We start from the raw sequence: 21,782 nt of genomic DNA, 5'->3' as shown, positions 1-21,782 counted from the left end.
GACTGAGGCTATGACCCTGGGCTGAGACAGAAGGTCCCCAGAGGCCACCAAATGAGGGGGGAAGGGGAGCATCCCTTCCACAGGGCAGCACCCCCAGGGCTTGGCCCACAGGTGATTGAATGAGAGAACAGTGAGGTGGAAGCGACAAAACCAAGAACCACACGGCCTGTCCCCCCCACCCTGCAGTGCCAGCCGGGTCCCAGGGAAAGCAGGTGATGCCAGGAGACAACACTGCCTGGCGAGGCGGGGGAAGGGCAGAGCGGGCACCTGCTCCAGGAGCCAGAGCCCCATGAAGTGGGGACACGCAGGTTCCTTGGCCTCAGACTCCCACACCCTACCTCCTGTGCTGCCCCCCTACCTTCTGACCCCCAGGGCCTCCATCTGCAAGCAAGTGGCTGGCTCAGGGAAAGGCACAGCAGGGAACTGCTGTGTGCACACACTCACACAGTCAGTTTGGTTCCTTATGCAAGCTGCGGGGTAGCCAGGTGCCACCGTGAGCCAGACCTCTGCTGGGACCTGCTAGGAGACCCCCATGCATGGCAGGAGGGGCTGGTCCAGGCTGTGACGTCCATGGGTTTGAGGAGAGTCCGTGGGACAACCTGGAGGATAGTGACCATGGGAGCCACGGGTCTCTGCTAGGTCCACAGCCTGGGGAAGCATCCCCCACTGTCCCCATAGCCCTCTCACTCGAGCCACCTTGCAGAAACAGGAAGTGGGTGGCAGGCACTGTGCACCAGTGGGCTGGCATTCCTCGTGGGACAGCCACATGTCCCCTCCCACAGCAGGACCTGCTCTGCTTCCGATCCAGTTCCCTGCATATGCACCTGGGGAAGCAGCAGAGACCTGTCCCCTCTGTGGGACATCCGGATGGAGCTGCAGGATCCTGGCTGCAGCCCAGCTCAGCCCTGGCCTTGGTAGCCATTTGGGAAGTGGAGCAGTGGATAGAAACTTTCTCTCTCATTGACACTTAGCATTTCAAAACTAAATTCTAGGGGCTGGCACGGTAGCCTAGTGGCTAAAGTCCTCACCTTGCTGTGCCGGAATCCCATATGGGTGATGGTTCGTGTCCCAGCAGCCCCGCTTCCCATCCAGCTCCCTGCTTGTGGCCCAGGAAAGCAGTCGAGGACGGCCCAAAGCCTTGGAACCCTGCACCTGTGACTTGGGGATTAAATCAGCAGATGGAAGATCTTCCTCTCTGTCTCTCCTTCTCTCTGTAAATCTGATCTGCCTATAAATATAAGTCAAAATAAATTTAAAAAAACAAATAAAATTTTTAATGTAAAAGAAACACAACAAAATCAGCCATCAGAAACTTGGAGATGAAGGGTATTTCTCAGGCTTCTTGTAATAAAAATGTGCGCGCGTGGACAGCCGCGGGCAGATGTGAAGCCATGGAGCCTGGGGACAATTTCACAGGCAAAAATAGACATGACATCAACTGTTTTGAAACACTTGTCTTCAGCCACAATGATTAACAACTAGGGGGCTGATACAAGCAGCCGGGTAGATGTGTTTGCAGAGAAACTTAAATAGATAAATAAAACAATGGATTTCATTTATTTGAAACTCAGAGAAAAAGAGAATCTTGCATTCCCTGCGACGGCCAGGACTCGGTCATTCCAGGAACCAGGAACATTCATTGGTTCTCCCACTTTGGGTCCTTGTACCCAAAAAACTTGGGCCCTTATCTGCTATGATCCGTTAGCACGGAACTAGATCCCAAATGGAGCAGCCAGGACTCAGACCTGTGCCCTTGTGGGATGTTGGTGTCTCAGGGGTTGGCTTAATTCGCTACACTACAATGCCTGCCCCAAACGGTGGCCTCTGTAGCTAACCGTGACCTTGGTATGTAGTGGGACTCATCCGGACTATTGTGTCTGTCCTCCTCTCCGTATATCTGACTTTGCAGTAAACACAAATAAATCTTTTTTAAAAATATTTTTTTATTGGAAAGTTGGATAGACAGGGAGGAAGATCTGCCATCTGCGGATTCACTCCCCAAGTGGCCACAATGGCTGGAGCTAAACCAATCCCAAGCCAGGAGCCTGGAGCTTCTTCCACGCGGGTGCAGGGTCCCAAGGCTTTGGGCTGTCCTCGACTGCTTCCCCAGGCCACAGGCAGGGAGCTGGATGGGTGTCACGGCCCAGACAATAGAAAATGGTGACAGTAAGACTAGGACTTCTGGAACATGTCCAGAACCTGATCTTTGCTATGACCTTGGATTCTTGAAAGTCCCGAAAGGGCAGTGAGAGGGTGTGTTACAAGATAGTCTCATTCCAGGGTGAGATCTTACTTTTCTTTTACAGTTCAGGCGATGAGCTGATTGCCCCAAATTGTTTTCTGTAAATAGAATTGCAAGGTCTTGTTTGCCTGGTTCTGCTGTTCACTGCTAGGTGGGCTGTGACTTATGGACTGGATAAAGTACAGGATGCTTAAACTGGGTATCTGTTCTCACGGCATTACAGTTCATTGGATCATTTGTAGTGTGCACTGATGCGATTTTGGTTGACTGCCTGGCATCATGTGCCAGAGCTCTTAGCTCATGGGATGGTCATTGCTTACGGACCCCTGAACACAGCTGATGGGGCTGCTCCTCGCTTCCACGTGGAGTGGAATGTGGCAGGCCACTGGTCGCCACCAGCCAGTGAACAGAGACTCCCGAACTTGTAAGAGTCTGCCTCCAGCTCATTTCTGGCAGTTAGTCAACTAACTAGTCAACTAGTTAGTTAGTCAACTAACTAGAGCTAGTTAGTCAACTCGCAACACGGGAGTTAAAGCAGCTTGGGACACAAACCAGTACCCATATACGCGCACACAAGGGGAGGATTTAGCCATTGAACCGTTGCACCAAGCCCACCCTTTTAACATCTTAAAGGTAAGAGACACACCAAGTGATCTTGCAACTGCTGGTTCACTGCCCCAAGGGAGAGAAGCCTGGAGCTCCGTCCTGGTTGGTCACGTGGTGGCAAGGACCCCCGGGGATTTAGCCTGTTTCCCAGGAGCACATCAGCAAGAAGCTAGATGGGAAGTGGGTTCAAGATGTGAACCCAGCACCCTGATATGTGATTGTGGGCATTCCACGGGGAGGTGTAACCGCTGCCCCAGGCCTGCGCCTTAGTCAGCAGTGTGGTCAGGGTCAGCCCAGGTGACACTGTGAGGCCAGCAGCACTGTGGGCTTGTTCAGCCCCAGCTGGCTGTTCCCCTCCCGATCCAACTTGCTGACAACGTGCCTGGGAAAGCAGCAGAAGATGGCCCAAGTCCTTGGCTCCCACCATGCAGGTGGGAGACCCAGAGGGAGTTCCTGGCTCCTAGCTTCAGGCTAGCCCAGCTCCAGCTATTGTGGCCATTTGAGGAATGAGAGCTTAGAAGAGCTCTTTTCTCTCTTTGTCTTTCAAGTAAATACAATTATTTTTTAATAGTAAAAAAAAAATTCGAGATGTTATTATGTAAATGCTGGGCTATCACAAGGACTTGCTGCTATTTTAACCTGCATCTCCCCCACAATTCGCACTTGCTCTGGCCCTGCACATGGGCCGAAGGCTACCTCACTAGGTCACACGTTGGCGACCAGTGAATCGCCACACAGAACTGGATTGTCACTTTTCTTTGTACTTTTGTCCAATAGATTAAAAAAAAAAAAAAACATGGTTTAAGATTTATTATTTGAGGGCCCAGTGAGGTAGCCTAGCGGCTAAAGTCCTTGCCTTGCATGTGCTGGGATCCCATATGGGAGCCAATTCATATCCTGGCTGTGTCACTTCCCATCCAGCTCTCTGCCTGTGGCCTGGGAAAGCAGCTGAGGACAGCCCAAAGCCTTGGGACCCTGCACCCGCTTGGGAGACTCAGTGGAAGCTCCTGGCTCCTGGTTTCGGGTTGGCTCAGTTCTGACCATTGTGGCCACTTGGGGAGTGAATCAGCACATGGAAGATCTTCCTCTATCTCTTCTTCACTCTGCAAAATCTTTCTGGTAGAAATAAACAATAAATATTAAAAATAAATATTTATTTCTTTGAACAACAGAACAACCAAGAGAGAGTGTGAAAGATCTTCCATCTGCTGGTTCGCTCTCCAAAATGGCCACATTGTCCTGACCAGGGCCAACTCCGAAGCCAGGAGCCAGGAGCCTCTTCTTCTGGGTCTCCCATGTGGGTGCAGGGTCCCAAGGCTTTGGGCCGTCCTCAGCTGCTTTCCCAGGCCACAAGCAGGGAGCTGGATGGGAAGTGGAGCAGCCGGGACACGAACCAGTGCCCATGTGGGATCTCGGCGCTTGCAATGTGAGGAGTTAACTGCTGAGTCATCATGCCAGGCCTGAGCCAGGAACTTTTTATGGGTCTTCACACATGGCTGCAGGAGCCCAAGGACTTGGACCATCTTCTGCTGTCCTCCCAGACACATTAGCCAGGCGCTGGATCAGAAGTGGGGCAACCTGGATAGAAACTAGCGCCAGTATGGAATGCCGGGGTCTCAGGCAGCAGCTGAAAGAACAGCCCGGCAACACGGGCTCCTGCGTTAGCACTTTCCCTGTGCGCCTTGAGAAACATTTGCGTGCCCCAAAGTCGCGAAGCTGTGCCTGTTTTCCAGCAAATGCTTCGCTGCCAGTATCTGAGACCTGCAAGCCCTCTGGGATGGACTTTCACGCGTGGGGTGGGGTGGGGTCAAGGTACACCTCTTTTCTCGGGGACACTGGGGTGACTCAGCATCCTTACCCCCTGCACAGTGCGTCCCCGCGGTCGCAGCTTGATGAGTCCGTTCTGCCCCGGTGGCCGGTTGTTATTTCTCTTTGGCCCAGCGCCACCTTGCCCACGTGCTTGTCCTCCGTAGCTGCAACTCAAGTAAGACTTCCATTATGTTTCTTTCCCCCTCGAGGACGCCTGGGTTGCTTGTGGCCCTTGGAGACTCCCCTGTGAATTTTAGAACCAGCCTGCCAATTTCCACCAATTTTTTTTTTAATCAGCTCCACAATGTAATAAATTTCCATCTTCAGAGCCAGCCACCCATATGGTGCCACTTTGTGTTCTGGCTGCTTCTCTTCTGACCCAGCTCCCTGCTTGTGGCCTGGGAAGGCAGTCGAGGACAGTCCAAAGCCTTGGGATTCTGTACCGGCGTGGGAGACCCAGAAGAAACTCCAGGCTCCTGGCTTCAGTTCAGCTCAGCTCTGACCATTGTGGCCGTTTGGAAAGTGAACCAAGAGATGGAGGATCTTTCTCTCTGTGTAATTCTGCCTTTGTAATAAAAATAAATAAATCTTTTTAAAAGGGGAGAGAGGGTCTGACGCAATGGCCTAGCAGCGAAAGTCCTCGCTTGCACGCACCAGGATCCCATATGGGCACCAGTTCTAATCCCAGCAGCTCCACTTCCCATCCAGCTCCCTGCCTGTGGCCTGGGAAAGCAATCGAGGACGGCCCAAAGCCTTGAAACCCTGCACTCACATAGGAGACCTTGAAGAGGCTCCTGGGTCCTGGCTTCAGATCGGCTCAGCTCCGGGGAGTAAACCAGTAGATAGAAGATCTTCCTCTCTGTCTCTCCTCCTGTTTATCTGCCTTTCCAATCAAAATAAATATTTTTTAAATAAGGGAAGGAAAAAGAGAAAACCATGTTATCCTTGCTGCACACTGTGTTGAATCCACAAGCTCGGTGTTGGGGCCCAGTGGGTTAAACCGCCGCTTGAGGCGCATTCACCTCCTCTCAGTGAGAAGTTGGGCAACGTTCACTATTTTTCATTCTTTGGAAGTTTCTGCACTTGTTTTCTTCTTCTCCCTTCTGTGCTTGGAAGAACTTCATTGAGGAAGTCTTTTGGGCCAGGAGTTATTTGCTTTGTCCCTGCGGGATCATTGTCCCTGTTTCCATTGGTCATGCGTGAGGCTGAGCGAGCTTGCACACGGTGAAGCTAGTCTGTGGACACGTAAGCCGCTTCCTTGAGAAGATTGCTAAGAGACCTTTTATGTGAAAAAAATATGTATATACATATATACAATATTTTATTTATTTATTGGAAGGGTAGATTTGCAGAGCAAGGAGGAGAGACAGACAGAACCTCCATTGGGCTGGTTCACTGCCCAGAGGACCGCAGCATCTATGCTGGGTCAGTGTGAAGCCAGGAGCCTGGAGCTTCTTCAGGTACAGGGTACAGGGAGGAGGCTGCAGGGACAGACCCAGGCTTCCCAAGGTGGGCGCCTGGCCCTTGGCTCCCAGACCACATCCACAGCTTTTGGGGTTAGGGAACCTGCTCCTGCACGAGTCTCCCATCTGTGTTCCCACGCAGAGCACCCTTGGGTGTCAGGGGACTCGAAGCAGCTCCTCTTACCCCAGTCAAGGGGACAGTGCCAGCTCCCAGGCCCTCAGCCTGTCCCGGGGGGGTCACTCAGAACTCTATGTAAGTCGATGTCCACCCTCCCCTGGCTATGGCATTGGGCACAGCAGTGCCATCCGCTGAAAAGACTGGCCCACCCAGCGGCCTGGTGCCAAGGCAGCACTTAGGGAAGTAAATTAGTCTTCTGAAGATATGATTGGGACCCAGCATGACAGCGTTGCCTTGAACACGCCAGGATCCCATATGGGCATCGGTTCTAATCCCAGTGGTCCCACTTCCCATCCAGCTCCCTGCCTGTGGCCTGGGAAAGCAGTTGAGGACGGCCCAAAGCCTTGGGACCCTGCACCCGCATGGGAGACCCAGAAGAAGAGGCTCCTGGTTCCTGGCTTCAGATCAGTTCAGGTTTGGCCATTGTGGCCAAATTTGGGGAGTAACCATCGGACGGAAGATCTTCTTTTCTGTCTCTCCTCCGGTGAAAACTCTGCCTTTCCAATAAAAATAAATAAATCTTTAAAAAAATATACGATAGGGGTCAGCATTCCTTTATGAACACAGGTTCAAATCCCAGCTGCTTCTGTTTTTTGTTTGTTTTTTGTTTTGTTTTAAGATTTATTTGTTTATATTTGATAGAGTTCAAGAAAGAGGAGAGACACAGAGAGAGATTTTCCGTTCATTTGTTCACTCCCCAAATGGCCACAACGGCCAGAACTGGGCCAATTCAGACCCGGGAGCCAGGATCTTCTCCCACACGGGTGCAGGATCCCAAGGCTTTGGGCCATCCTCCACTGCTTTCCCAGGCCACAAGCAGGGAGCTGGATGGGAAATGAAACAGCCAGGACAGGAACAGACGCCCATAGGAGATCTTGGTGCTTGTAGGGAAAGAATTAAGCACTTGAGCCCTTGTGCCAGGCCCAGATTTACGTTTTTTAGTGGAAAGAATCCAGTAGACAGGCCACACCCCTGCCTTCTCTGCTCTTAGACGGAGGAGGAGTTTGAGCTGACTGCCAGTCTGGGAGTGATCTGGCTGAAGCCCCGATGTCCCCAAGCCTTGGTTCCCTGCTCTGCGTATCCTGCGGTGTGGTGGTACGCACACCAACGGGCCCTAACCAATCCCCTCTTCCCTTCCCATCACTGGCTGCCATCTGTCCTTCACTGCAGACTGGAGTCCGGCCTCCTCTTTAATCAGGGACTGCAAAATATACAGCTGGGGAGGGTGGCCAAGAGGTAAGGGGGCCAGGGCAGGGCCATAGGAAAGGGAGGGGCTGGGGAGGAACCCCTCCCACCCCACCCCCACCCCAAGGTTGTCCATCTGCCTGCCAGGCTGGTTCGGGTCTCTTCCAGTTTGCATGCAGTCCATGGCCACGTTCAGGATGGAGTCAGATCCCGGCTCCAGAGCATTCCTTGCCCGGGCAGTGCAGAAGGGCGTCTCCTCAGTAGCCCGCAGCCTCCCCACCCTTCCTGGAGTCCGACACGGCGTACACGCACGTCCCCTCCTGTGCCACAGCCTGGACCACGTTCAGGAAAAAGGGCCTCTGGCTCTGGCTGTGGCCACGCTCCTGCAGCCCCTTCTGCACCTCCTGTAAGTGAGCGGGAGGCAAGGAGGGGTTCAGGGGAAGGGGCTCTGGACTGTGAAAGTTTCTAGAAGGCTGAGCTCCAGGGCCCTCCCAACTTGAGGAAAGAATGTGCACATGGGTTGGAATCAAAATGGAGTCACTTGTGTCAAGTGGAGCTGGTCTGAAGGGCATGGGTGCGTGTGGAGGCTAATATGGCTGTCACGTATGCCAGAAGGCTATCGAGGGCCAGCTTGGGGAGGAGGGGAGTGAGGCTTGCCCTCTTCCTATCCAGCTCCCTGCTCACGCATCCGCAAGGCACTGTGATACGGCCCAAGTGCCTGTGACCCTGTACCTGCATGGGAGACCCGAATAAAGTTCCAGGCTCCTGGCTTTGGCCTGGCTGAGCCCTAGCCCCTGGGCCCATATGGGGATTGAAAAATATGTCTGTCTCTCCCTCTGACTCTGCCTTCCAACTAAAATAAGTGAATTTCAACAAAGAATGAAAGAGAACAGGGTCTGGCACTGTAGCCTAGTGGCTAAAGTCCTCGCCTTGAATGCGCCAGGATCCCGCATGGGCGCTGGTTCTAATTCCGGCAGCTCCACTTCCCATCCAGCTCCCTGCTTGTGGCCTGGGAAAGCAGTCAAGGATGGCCCAAGGCCTTGGGTGGGACCCTGTACCCGCGTGGGAGACCCGGGAGAGCTCCTGGCTTCTGGCTTCGGTTGGCTCAGCTCTAGCCTTTGTGGCCGCTTGGGGAGTGAACCATCAGACGGAAGATCTTCCTCTCTGTCTCTCCTCTCTGTATATCTGCCTTTCCAATAAAAAATAACTAAATTTTAAAAATACTAATTAAAAAAAGAGAACAGCACGCCGTGTCCTGTCTTGCACTGACATCACCCTCATTATCACTCAGATTGGCCAAAGCTTGTTATTCCAAAACAGCTGTTGCAATCAGCCTCATTCGTGCCTCCACCTCGCCCTCTCTGAAATGTCCAATGGAGTCAGACCCCCCAGAGACCATTCAGGCTGAAAACCTCTGGATCCCCACTCCAGGTCAGGGGGCGCCAAGCTCCTGAACTCCGTCGGTGTCCCAAGGGGCCCAAGGCAGGTCCCTGTCTCCGCAGTGTTGGCTTCCAAGAGGCTGCATCCTGGAAGGCAGGGAGCCACGTTTCTCAGGCTAGGTACCATGTTGGCACAGAAGCTTCTAGAAGCATCTCAGCCCTAGAAGCCACAGTGCTGAGAACTAGGGGCTCCTGTCCTAAGTCCCTGTAGGTGATAACACACAGCCTGCCCGCTGAGGTGGCTGGAGCCGTGACTTCTTGGGACAGAGGTGGGGGGGAGGCGGAGTGGCCTTGGGAGCGTACGTGGCCACGCTCATCACTGACCCACCCTCCCTGCAGCCGAGAGGTGGGAGGATGGGATCCCTTCTTGGAGACCTTAGGCCTCCCCCTCAGGATGGAGGGTTTTCCGCATAGAAAATTCTAGAATGTGCATCATTGACCAGAGTTCCAGATTGCAAGTTCTGGGTTCACTGCTTTGCCCTAGGCTCTTGCGGGTCATCTGGGAAGACAGAAGCTCTCTCCCCCCTTATCACTGTCACTCTGCCTCTGGAATGCACAAATAAATAGTTAAATTTTAAAAAGCCAAACCTTTTTAAAAAAATGCATTTGAATGCACCACACCCACGGCATATCTCGGCTCAGCCTCGCCTACTTTCAGTGAACTCGGGAGCACTCCCACGAGGAGTGCCTGCTGCCTCCTAAGTGAATATTTCATGCCGTGTTATGGACCATCGTACTGAAAGCAAAAACCAGGATGGCTGTGTGGGCGTTCGCTGACAACGATGACGAGGCACCTTTCCAAGCGGGGGCTGGGGTGGGCCTCGAGCCTAGCAGGATGCCTGCCTTTCCTATGAGGGTCCGGGGGGGTCACAGCCCTACTCCCCTCCTCACCCCAGGAGGCAGCGGGGACGGCTCCAGGAACCCACGCGGAGACCCGGGTCAAGTTCACTGCTCTTGGCATTTGGGGAGTCAACCAACAGATAAATAACTCTCTCTCACTCTAACATTTTTTTGAAGAATATACATACATACATATATATATACACACGTATATAATGTGCACATATATTTTTATAGCAGAGTCTCCATCAATTGCATATTTCTTTGACACCATGGTAAAAGTGAGCTGTCATTCAATTGGGGGCCAAAGTGAGAGCTCCCATCTCCTCCAAATGACCACCATGGCCATCACTCGGGCCAGTCGGAAGCCAGGAGCCAGGAGCTTCCTCCAGGTCTCCCACGTGGGCGGCAGGAGTCCAAGCACTCAGGCCACTCACTGCTTTGTGAGTGCATGAGCAGGGGAGGGCTGGAACAGGAACGGGGCAGCCGGGTCTCGAACTAGTGCCTATATGGGATGCTGGCAGCTCTGTGACCCTCAGCGTTCTAACCCAGGGGTCCAGCTAGTTGCCCTGACCACAGGCATAAAGTCTGCAGCCTGGAAAAGCTGCCAGTCTTCTAAATGGATCCTAAGCCAAGATGCCAAGGCCCCAAGTTTGACATCCACCCAGCTCACCCCTGCTGTCTGGGGTACAGTGGGACCCTTGGTTCCCCGCAGATGGAACAGTCCTGACCTCATGGGAAATTGGAGTCTTTCCAGGGGCTTTGAAGCAGCGCGGTGGCCTTGGGCAGGGGGCTACCTCCTGCATTGGCCCCCGCCCAGGGGCACGCAGACCACAGCCTCACCTGACTGAAGCTGGGCTCGAACTCCACACGGCCCTGGCTGCCCACGTGCAGGATGGGAGCTGCGATGGCCTCTGACAAGTCCAAGCCCAGCCACAGCTTATTCATGACGGCCTGGTGGGGAGGGACGGGAGAGGTAGGGAAGGGAAGGAGGCAGGGAGGGCATAGCGCCCCACCCCCATGCCAGCCAGAGCCACTGAAGCAGGGCAGGCAGCAGCACCAGGTCCCACCCCCACCCCAGCCCCTACCCCCGCTTGCCTCCACTGTCACCAACCCCCTCCCTCCCCGACTCACCTGGACCACGGCAGAGATGATGAGCTCTCCCCCAGCCCCGCCAATCACCAGCTTGGCTCCTCGAGCTGCGCTGATCAAGATGGAAGGGACCATGGATGATGGGGGCCGCTCTCCTGGAACTGGGGCCCGAGGGCAGGTGGTGTCAGGCACGGCTCCACGCCCTCCAGGACCACCCCATCCATGGCTGGGCAGGCAGGTGACCCACACAAGGCACAGCTCTGCAGTCCACGCCCAACCCTAGCTCCCTCCTCTCAGTTCCCTGTCTCCTAACCCTGCCTCATCCCCGGGGTCCCCGGGGGGTCCTGGGTTGAGGGGGAGCGCTGTTCTTACCAGGAGCTGGGGTGATGCTGGAGCCCGGCCGACGTCTCCAGCAGAAATCTAGGAGTTCGTTGTTGAGAAGAATCCCCGTCCGTGGGGAGTACACCATAGCCCCAAAGCTGCAGTGGGGTTGGTGGGGGAGGGAAGCGGTGTACGGGTTGGCACCTGTGCTGAGGGTGGGAGAGGGGGCACTGCCTCCACTAACCCTAACTCTAACCTTGGGTCCCCTGCTCAAGAGGAGGTCACCCCCTAGACACCTGCCTGTACCCCCTACACACACCTTTCTGGGGAAGGCAGCCCCCTCCCTCTGCCCCCGCATGCTCCACTCCAGGCGCGGAGATGGGGAGGTGGTATCCCAGGCAAAGGACAAAGGGAGGTGCTGTCCCCAGGGGCAGGCAGGGGTTCAGGCCACTGGGAAGCAGAGCAGGCAAGGGAGGGGTGGTAGGAGACCCCACCCCCTGTGCCCACGCACGGCGTGTTGATGGTGCTGGTGGCTGACACCGCACTGCCATCCTCCCCAAGCACCGACACGTGAGAAGTGCCCATCCGGTAGTCCCAGGGCCCCTCCAGGCTGTAGTGGCTGAGCCTGTGGTCGCCACGGCCATCGATCTGCTGGCGAGTGTGCCTGGCCAGCTCTTCCCCCAGCAGGGGAAGGGAGTCGTTCTGGGAGAGGGCAGGGTAGGCAGAGGGTGTAGGGTTCAGTAAGGGACCCTGTGTGGGACCTACAGAGCAGAGGGCGGGATGCCCTCAGCCCACCACTCCCCCCCCCCACACGCACCACCACCCTGGGGGACCCTGCCTTGTCTATTTTTTACCTGGTGGCCACAAAGGACCACCCCCTCCAGTCCTGCCCACCCTTCAGGTGCCTGGAGCAAAGGTATCAATTACCCCTGTACTTGCTCCACATCTGGACCCCACCCCTGAGTCACCGTGAGATACACAGCCAAATCCCCCCCCCCCCCTTCTGCCAGTCCCGACTCCAGGATGAGTACCAAGCTTGGGGAGAGCCTCTCCCCCATCCCCCTCCTCCCCCCAGCAAGCTCACCTGCATCTCCGGATGGCTGCGGGGGTCCCACAGCCGCCACTTCTGGCCCCAGGCAAACTTGAATGTCTCCACAAGGTGGTGGTACACGTCCACGCTTCCTTCAGGGCTGGCCACCGAGTCCGCTGAGAAGTTGAACCCTGGGTGGGAAGGGGGTGGTGCATGCGGACAGGGCATACGTGGGGGGGCACTTGGTGTCATGGTGTAAATGTTGGGGAAAGCTCCCAGGAGATACACCTGTGTCCCACCCCCAGATGGTGTGCGCGTGGAAGCTTCCCATGTAAGCAGCACAACCAAGGATTTCGACAGGGAGTAGTGATCCCAGACTTTGAAGTAGGACCTCTAAGTGACCACGGTATTTATGTGCTTGAAAGGCAGAGTGAAGGCTGTCGTGGTGGCTTAGTGCCTGAATCTGCTGCTACCTGCTGCACCAGCATCCCACGTGGGCACTGGTTCATGTCTCGGCTGTTCCACTTCCCATTCAGCTCCCTGTTCATGTGCCTGGGAAAGCAGCAGAAGATGGGTCCAAGTGCTTGGACCCCTGCCGTCCACATGGGAGACCCGGATGGAGCACCAGGCAGTTGCAGCCAGTTGCGGTGAATGAACCAGTGAATGGAAAATCGTTCTTTCTCTGTTTCTCCTCTCTGCTCTGTAACTCTCACTTTCGGATGAATAAGTAAGACTTTTAAAAACCTGTTTATTTCAACAAAATAAATTGCATGTTATTCTGAGTGTTAAAATCTTATGCCTCCATTCCATTGGATATAAATGTCTGCCCACAGTATCCACGCTGTACCCATCATCCACCTGCTAGTTACTTAGTAGCTATGTATGTTACACAATCCAGGGTTCAGTGAGTTCTTCAAGTGAGCCTTACTCCGCGTGAACCTTTGGCCTAATAATTCAGATGCGACTGGCTCCTGACTCCAGCTTCCTGCTTAGGAGATCTGGGGAGGCAGCAACGATGACTCAAAGAAGTTGGGAGTCTGCCATCCAGATGGGAGAGCTGGATTGAGTGCCCAGCTCCTGGTCTCGGCCTCGGCCTTCGCCCTAGATATCGAGAGCACCTGGACAGTCGTTAGCTGGCAGCCAGATCGAACGCTGAGCAGCTGGGACTTGAACTGGCACCCATATGGGAGGCCAATATTGCAGACAATGGAGTCACTTGCCAGCCCCTCCTCTAGACTCTTCTAGGGGAATAAGACCCTGAGAACGCCTTGATATCAGGTTTCAAGTCTGTAGAAGTGTGACAGAGTGAGTTCCCGTGGTTTTAAGCCAGCAAGTTTCTGGCAGTTATGACAATAGCCCAGGGACATGAACACAGCCAGCTGTGGACAGTCCCAGGCTGCCTGGGCACCGGGCTATGCCAAGGCCACGATGGACAGCTCACTAACTGTAGAGTTGAGGCCAGGTCACTTGCTGGGAGGAGGGCGTGGGACCCTTCCCCAGCCCTGAGTGTGGGTGTGGTCAGTGGCCAGCGGCCAGCGGCCAGCTCTGAGACCCACGAGCCCTGCCTTCCCAAGCACCTGTTTGTTTGATCTGTGGAAGAAAGGGGCTGGGCCTTGGCTGGTCTTGGAGCTCCCAGAAGCCCTGGACTCCATCCCAGGCAAGGTCCTCACCTCTGAGCACGTTGAGGATGAAGCTCAGGATGGCGCCCCCTGCCGGCGGCGGTGGTGAGTACAACGTGTAGTCCCCCAGTGACATCTCGAGGGCATCCAGTATCTCTGGGTGGAAGTCACCCAAGTCCTTCATGGTCAGCCGGCCTCCTGGGGGTGAGATGGGGCCGGGGAGGGTGACCCAGGTCACATGGTGGAAGATCCCTGCATTACCCTGACCACTCAAGCATGTGGACTGCAGTCATTGGTGTTTAAGCTCAGCACCCCCATGAGCCAGATATAAGCAATGTGTTTGCCCAGGTCCACAGGAGTCCGCTGTCGCCATGGTAATGGTCCCCTCGGCTGGCTCCCATTCCCACTGGGGAAATTTGACTCTGAGGCCCTGGATTCCAGCGTCCCTGAGGCCAGCAGTGGGCAACCAGCATCAGCAAGGATCTACCTCTCAACTTCCAGGATTCTCCATTGGCACAGAGTGTGGGATGGGAAAGAGTGTTGGGATCCCCACCAGCCTTAGCTACCTTCCTTGGCAACGTCCTCCACCAACATCCGGCCCAGCCTGCCCTTGTAGAAAGCCTCTGCACCCTCGGCGGCCACCGTCTCCAGGGTGGCAGCCAGCGCAGGCCAGGGGAATGGGTCCTGTGGCTGCAGAGGCTCCGTCCCATTGAAGAAGAGCTGCCTGATGGAAGCAGGGTGTGGGAGACAGCCTCAGGGTGGGGGCAAGGTCCTGAAGGGCAGCTTTGGGGTGCACAGGGTATGCCCAAGAGCAGCACTGCCCAATCTGGGGGTGGGAGGACAGGGTCTCTTGGGGCAGGACAGATCTGCCTCCCTACAGCCCTGTAGGGTGGGCCAAGGAGCAGGAGGAGGGTACGACAGAAATCTTCTTGGTGAGATGGAACAGGTGCAAAGCCCTCATGCGGGTCCTTATGGGTGATGGGCTCTCCCCCCACCACCTGAACCCCCACGGTACTGAGCCGGGAGCGACGGGTAGGGCAGCGGGGAGCATGGGCAGAATCGGTGCTCACCGCAAGGAGGATGTGGTCAGTGAGGGCTGCAGGAACCTGCTGTGCAGGAACTGGCTGAGGATGGAGGGCAGGCGGAAGTCGCCTCTCAGCAGTTCGATGGTGGGCTGGAATAGCTGTGCCCAGGGCAGGCGGCCATGGCGGCGGTGGGCCTCAGCATAGCCACGGAGCTCCCCTGGAACCCCTATCCACTGGGACCCTGCACACACACACACATACACACACATGCGTGCACCTGCCCTCAGCCCTCGTGGCTGCTCAGCCACACTCAGTACCACCCCTTGCCCATAAGCCATGGTTGCTACAGAGACCTCCCAAAGACAGCCCCTCCACCATGGCCACCCAGGTCCCACCTTGCAAACCCCATGGCTTCCATGCAAAGCCCACAGCTCCACATGGACTCCAGTTCACCTCCACCAACTGCTGTCTCCTCTTCCCCACTCCAAGGGCCCCACCCCACAGCTCAGGGGCCCCACACCTGTTCTCCATCCACATCTCTCCATCCCATGCCAGACTGTCCACCTGTGGGTTGCTGCTCAGTCCCAGCTCTGGCAGGGTGCAACCAGGACCCCTCCAAGGACTCACCTGTGCCCAGCGGCATGGCCTGATCACATCTGTTGAGCAGGTCAGGGTCACTGTTGGCCGGCACAGACTCGCGGGCATTGATAATCTCCACTTTACCTGCAATCAGGGCAGTTGAGCAGGTCAGTGGGCATCCCCCCCACCCCCTGCCCAGATAGGCCTCAGTTTCCCCTCCTGTCTTGACATTCAGGACAGGATCCAACAGCAAGGAATCAGGAAGGGGTACAGGACGGGCACCCCAGTGGTGCGGTCAATATACAAACCCATCCCCCACCCGGCGTGGGTCTAACCTGTTGTTGCGTTGTAAATGGTGAAGATGACCCCTCCACCCAGGCCCATGCTCTGGGGGTTGATGACGCCAGTACAGACCAGAGCGGCAATGGTGGCATCCACAGGTGAGCCTTGCTGTTCTAGGATGGCTCTAGGGGACAGGACAAGGCCCTGACTCACAGACCTGGTGGCTCCCCTCCACCCTCCCCTGCCATCCCACCCTCCATCACTCCCTGCCTCCCTGCTTGGCTTACGCTCACTGAGGGGGAGAGGAGGTGACAGCTTGGTGGCCCATCTGTTGTCACCAGACTGGGGCAGGCTGGCATCCAGCTCAGTCACTCTCAGGGTCAAAGCATACTACCGTTTGCCAAGGTCCATGCCACTTACCCTGTCTTTTATCAGGCATGTGGACATAGCAAGTTTGCCAAGTTTGCTGCCTGCCTTGATTCCCTAGAAGTTCCCCTGCAGTGTAGGAGCCCAAGCTGGGGACCCCCCACACCAACCCTCCCTGGAGAACACAGCGGACCCCAGCCTTCCTGCCCACAGAACCTCTAGGAACCCCACGGGCATCCAAACCCAGCGACCAGGGGCAGAAGGCAGGGAACCACATTCCCCAAGGGAGCGGACCTGAATTCTCTGTTGCCCTACCCCCACGGGACCTCTGGATCCCAGGGCCCACCTTAGGCACAGATGCCCGTGACCCAGTCAGTCAGTTCTGCCTGAACCCAAACCCAATTTATTGTTATCAGAAAGCCTCCTGGGCTCCATGCCCCTCCCTGTGCCCTAGGACACACGTGACTTTAGCTGGGCATGAAACAGACAAGACTGTTGAACACAAGGACTCATGCCAATACACAGTCAAGTGACAAACTGGCACAGCAGGGATCTATTCAAATCCCATCACAGACAAAAGCCTCACCCCTGCTAGGCAGATCCTCCCCACACAACTGTTCCTCGCCTCCGTGGCTCAGTGGCGCTCAGCTCAGGCCATCACCCATCCTACCCCGACCCTCCACCCATGAGCCCCTCATGTTCCTCCCTCATCTCCCAAGGTTGGGGGTCCCCAGGCTTGGTCCCTGCTGCTCGTGCTTCTGTATACTCCCCAGCCTGATCACAGTCCCATGCCTCCCCCTCCCCCATTAACTGCAGCTGCTCAAGAGGGTTCTTTGAGCACTGCACGGTAGCTTAGCAAACTAAGCCTCCCCCTGTAGTGCCAGCATCCCTTAGGGGTGCCTGTCCCGATCCCAGCAGCTCTACTTCTGATCCAGCTCACTGCTTATGGCCTGGGACAGTAGCAGACCATGGCACAGGCCCTTGGACCCATGCACCCTCGTAGGAGAACCAGAAGAAGCTCCTGGCTTTTGACTGGCACGGCCCTGGCCATAGAGGCAATTTGAGGGAGTGAATCAGCAGGTAGAGGGTCTCTCTGTAACTCTGACTTTCAAATAAATAAATGTTTGAGTGGGGCAGGTTGGGGGGAAGCTTAGTTTTGGTATAAACAATTGAAATTTGTGTATCTTTCTTTAATTTTTTTTTAAAGATTTATTTTTTTTTTATTGGAAAGGCAAATATACAGAAAGGAGAAGGACAGAGAGAAAGATCTTTTGTCCGATGGTTCACTCCCCAACTGAGTGCAACAGCCGATGCTATGCCGATCCGAAGCCAGGAGCCAGAAGCTTTTGCCGGGTCTCCCACATGGTGCAAGGTCCCAAAGCTTTAAGCCATGCTCGACTGCTTTCCCAGGCCACAAGCAGAGAGCTGGATGGGAAGTGGAGCTGCCGGGATTAGAACCGGCGCCCATATGGGATCCCAGTGGTACGTTCAAGGCGAGGACTTTAGCCACTACACCATCGTGCCGGGTCCTGTGCATCATTTTTTAATAACAAGTTTTCTTTAAAGATTTATTTATTATTGTTGGAAAGTCAGATCAGATTTATGGAGAGAAGGAGAGACAGAGAGAAAGATCTTCCATTACTGATTCACTCCCGACATGGCTGCTACAAGTGGAGCTGAGCCTATCTGAAGCCAGGAGTGAGGAGCCTCTTCCACATCCCCCACACGTGTGCCGGGCCCCAAGGTTTTTTGGCCCACTAGCAGGAACTTGGAGCAGAAGTGGTGGAACTCGAATCAGTGTCTTAACCCACTGAACCACAGTGAATGGTTACCCACATCCTACTGGAAGCTCAAGTTAAGCAAAGAGGTCACGTGGCAAAACAGGAAGCCAAAGACGTGGGAGGGGGCGGCCCACTCTAACATAACAGCCACCCGCTGTTTGGGGGACCCCCTGGGGTTCCTGAAGGATGAATTCAGTTTCCTGGAAGCCTTCCTCATTTCCCACTGCCCACCCCCGCTCCCCTTCCCGGCCAGGCGGCCTTGGAACCTCACCCAGACCCCAGCACCAAGGCAACAGAAGGCTCAGGCGGTGGGGAAGAGGCCCCACAAGCTCTTCAAGGCCCCATAGGATGTGAGGATGATGAAGCCCTCAGACCACAGACGGGAGAACAACTCCATTCCAAGCCACAAAAGTGCCGGATCTCTTCTCTGAATTATTTATGTACCTTCACTTTGTGCAAAAGGCAGAACAGACACGAGAGAAAGATCCTGCATTCACCAAATAAATTCACTTCCCTCCCCTGCCTCCGCCAAAAATGCGTGCAACTGGGAGGGGCAGAGTCAGGCTAAAGCCGGGAGCCTAGAACTTTCTATCCGGGTCTCCCACAAGCACTTGGGCCGTCCCCTGATGCTTTCCCAGATCCACAAGCAAGGGAGCCAGCTACGGAACACAGCTGCCAGGACTTCAACTGGCAGCTATACGTGATGTTGGCGCCACAGGAGATGGCTTTGCCTGCTGATGGTGCCAGCCCCAGCTACACTTTGTATGTTAATTATATTTTTCTTGAATATTCTGAAACAGCCTCCTCTATTTACCCAGAAATAATAGCACAGGTCATGAGGACAAAAAATGGAGTTAGTGATCCAAGGCCTCCACAAAGCCCTAATCAGTGCTGGAATTTGATAAGCGCATTGATGTTGTAATCTTTGAAAAAAAAAAAAAACTCGCTGCTATCTCTCTCTCTTTTATTAAGATTTATTTATTTTTATTGCAAAGTCAGCTATACAGAGAGGAGGAGAGACAGAGAGGAAGATCTTCCATCCAATGATTCACTCCCCAAGTGACTGCAACAGCCGGAGCTGAGCCAATCCGAAGCCAGGAGCCTCTTCCGGGCCTCCGACAAGGGTGCAGGGTCCCAAAGCTTTGGGCTGTTCTTGACTGCTTTCCCAGGCCACAAGCAGAGAGCTGGATGGGAAGCGGGGCTGCCGGGATTAGAACTGGCACCCATGTAGGATCCCAGGCGTGCAAGGCGAGGACCTTAACCACTACACCATCGCGCCGGGCCCAAGAAAGGTTTCTTAAAACAAGAACAGAAGGCAGAGAAGGAGGGGGGCAGGAAAGAGAGGGAGCAAGGTCAGGGCAGAGAGCCCAAGCACCCTGACGGTCATTCCCCCAGCAGCACAGACTCAGGGACACACAGAAAACCCACTGAGACATCCGGGGCAACTGGCCCCTCACCCCTACTCTTGGAGCCCTATGTATATTGGTGGTCTGCGGTGGCCCCAGATCCCACCCCCAGCCTCACTTGTATCTTTGCCACACCTCACTCCTCCAAGGGAGAGCAGGGCCAGGGTACTAGGGCATCAGGTGTGCCCTGAGCTGCTGCCCTCCAAGGCAGGGGACAATAGGCCCTCCTGGCAGGGGAGGGGGGCAGGGGCTGGGGTAGCAGGGCAAGATGGCCAGGTGTCTGGAGTGAGGAAACGAAGAACGAAAACAGCAAGAGAAAGATGATGATGGGCAGATGTGGCAGCCCAAGATGTGATGCTACTGCTGTGCTTGAGCCGTACCAGACCTGGTTCCTCCACCCCAACCAGCTCCCTGCTAATGCAGCTGATGGCTCCAGTGCTCGGGGCCGCTCACACAGGAGACCCAGTGGAATTCCCAGTTCCGGCTATTGGTGCAAGCATCTGGGAGGCAGGGAGGCAGGGAGGCGGGCAAGTGAATGAGTGGATGATAAATCTTTCGCCCTGCTTTTCAAATAAATTAATCACATCTTGGAGAGGCAGCTGGGAGGGGAAGTGGTGAATGAATGAACAACCCGAAAGAGAAAGTGGTGCTTCACCAATGGGGCACAGGAGCGGCGTTCCCCGTCTGGCCCAGCCACACAACAGCCTCATATCAGGACTGTCCCCACCGGGGTTTACAAAAGCACTGAGGATCCTCATGATGACTGATATTCTGGGAAGCCAAGTGGGGTTGGCGGGAAGGAGCCGAGGGCTGCGGCGGGAGGCAAGAGGCTGGGAGGGGCTTCCTGCCCCGGCCCTGGCCTGCAGTGGGCAGCGGCAAGGCCTCCCTCCCACGCGGGCTGGGCTTCCTGGAAAAGGGGCCAAGGAACACACACCAGCCACAGACCTTCTCCACCTGATCACCCCCTCCGGCCACACATCAGTCCACTCTGCTTGTTGGGCCCTGACCCCGAAGTGCAAAGGAGGTGGCCGTGTCAGCTTTCCTAGGTCTGAGAGGTGACAACGCTTTGGTGGTCCCAGGCTGAAGGGGACACAGCCCAGTGTACCGATACAGCCGGCAGGCCAGCCAGCACTCAAGTACGGAACCCCTGAATCCTGTTGGCCATGCCCAGCCTGGAGAACAGCTCAGCTTTGGAGAAATGGCACAGCTTGCATGAACAGCTGGCACCAGTCAGGGTCCCATGCCAGTTTAGGTCGGATAAGCAACCCCCTGGAAGTGGGAGGTGGGGGGATCTGCATCGCCCACTCAGCGTGCAAACAGAGCCCTGGAGCCAGGAATGCACAGACACCCCTCTGCCAACGCTGCTGTTGCTTCGCCAGGCACACCTGTGCTGTGCTAAGGCTTGGAGCCACCTCCTGGTACCCCTACCTCTGCCTGTGCCCCCTGTACCCCAACACCCTCACTGCGGACACCCTCACCATGGGTCACAGACTCTGCATGGAGCACCTGCCGCTGAGGGCCACCCAGCCTCCACCTACCTCTCACTCACCGTCCAATGTCTGAGCAGACCTTGGAGTCAGCGGCCACAGCAGCGCGGAGGAAGGCGTTAGGGCCACAGGGGGTGTGGCGGCGGGAAAGGACCACAGCCAGCACGACAATGGCCAGCGTCAGGGCCAGTCCCAGCAGGACCAGGCTGAGGGTGGCCCTGCGGCCACAGGCCATGGCTCTGTGGCCCAAGGGAAAGAGGAGAAGACAGGTGGGCCAGTGGATGGATGGAGATGAGTGGGGTGGGATGGGTGATCGCACAGATACACAAAGACAGGCAGCGGCTGGACTGGCACGCAGGGCAGCAAGACAAGGAAGGACAAGAGGGACTTACAGGTGGGTGCCAGCAGACAGGTTACAGACAAGCAGCGGGCAGCCAGGTCGGGAGAGAGAGTGGGGACTGTGGGCAGGCGGGCGGCCGGCACAGCCCTTCTGCTTGGGTGCTGGCTGTGGAGGGGAGCTGGCCCCACGCCTGGACTTCCAGTTTGCAGTCCCTGCTCTTGCCCTGGCAGGAAGCCAGGCAACTGACTGGGGAGTTTTTTTTTTTTTTTTTTTTTTCTTGCAGAGAACAGCAGTCTGTTGCATGCAGTTAACCCCCTCCCTGCCCAACTGTCCCACGGCCAGTGAGCTGGCGCCAGGGCTCCCCTCCACATAACCCATTCCATCATATCAAAGACTTGGCACTTGCTGTATGCCTCCCCCAATCCTGAGGAGGCGGGCAGAGAAGCTGGGCACCCAGGAACCCTCGCTCCACTCACGGCAAGGGAGGGGTGACTGTTCTCCCCAGCTGTTCTATTCCAAAGGAGCTGGATAAGGGGCAGGGGCTAAGGCTGAACGCCTCACCACCATGCTGCCCACCCCCCATCTCCCACCCTCTCCATGTGGCCCTGCCCTAGCCACCACTGAGAGACCCAATGGAGGTGGGTGGGGCTCAGAGGCAGTGGGAAAGTGATGGGTCAAGGGTTCAAGCTCAG

General features: G+C 55.7%; 1 protein-coding gene across 3 annotated transcripts; it reads right to left on the bottom strand.

Moving 5' to 3' along the window:
• Window positions 1-7,623: 7,623 nt before the first annotated feature.
• Window positions 7,624-21,256, bottom strand: GGT5 (gamma-glutamyltransferase 5). Of its 3 annotated transcripts, XM_041003750.1 has the most exons (13): window positions 20,813-21,256; window positions 15,764-15,894; window positions 15,477-15,572; window positions 14,895-15,090; window positions 14,391-14,548; window positions 13,876-14,022; window positions 12,260-12,396; window positions 11,687-11,877; window positions 11,227-11,333; window positions 11,126-11,146; window positions 10,897-11,048; window positions 10,606-10,716; window positions 7,624-7,887 (listed from the first exon to the last, which is right to left on the bottom strand). In XM_041003750.1, exons 1-13 carry the CDS (start codon window positions 20,983-20,985, stop codon window positions 7,741-7,743), a joined length of 1,767 nt encoding a protein of 588 aa, XP_040859684.1. In that variant the 5' UTR covers window positions 20,986-21,256; the 3' UTR covers window positions 7,624-7,740. The 3 variants fall into 3 exon arrangements, with proteins under 3 accessions (XP_040859684.1, XP_040859685.1, XP_040859686.1); XM_041003751.1 differs by lacking the exon at window positions 11,126-11,146 and having other exon boundaries at window positions 10,897-11,015; XM_041003752.1 differs by lacking the exon at window positions 15,477-15,572.
• Window positions 21,257-21,782: the final 526 nt, after the last annotated feature.

This window comes from Ochotona curzoniae, unplaced genomic scaffold, assembly GCF_017591425.1.
Source record: "Ochotona curzoniae isolate NIBS_2020 unplaced genomic scaffold, NIBS_Ocur_1.0 scaffold_274, whole genome shotgun sequence".
In the NCBI taxonomy this organism is placed as follows: Eukaryota; Metazoa; Chordata; class Mammalia; order Lagomorpha; family Ochotonidae; genus Ochotona; species Ochotona curzoniae.
Note: the sequence above shows the minus strand (reverse complement) of the source record. Positions and strands in the feature narration are given on the sequence as shown.

Excerpts from the sequence above, each read along its gene's own strand:
- GGT5 (XM_041003750.1), bottom strand. The coding sequence starts at position 20,985 with ATGGCCTGTGGCCGCAGGGCCACCCTCAGCCTGGTCCTGCTGGGACTG. Across the intron at positions 14,549-14,894 it reads CTGACCACATCCTCCTTGCG|GCAGCTCTTCTTCAATGGGA; the intron begins GTGAGCACCGAT and ends TGCTTCCATCAG. Across the intron at positions 11,049-11,125 it reads GGAGGGAGCTAGGGTTGGGC|CCGTGCCTGACACCACCTGC; the intron begins GTGGACTGCAGA and ends GAGGGCGTGGAG.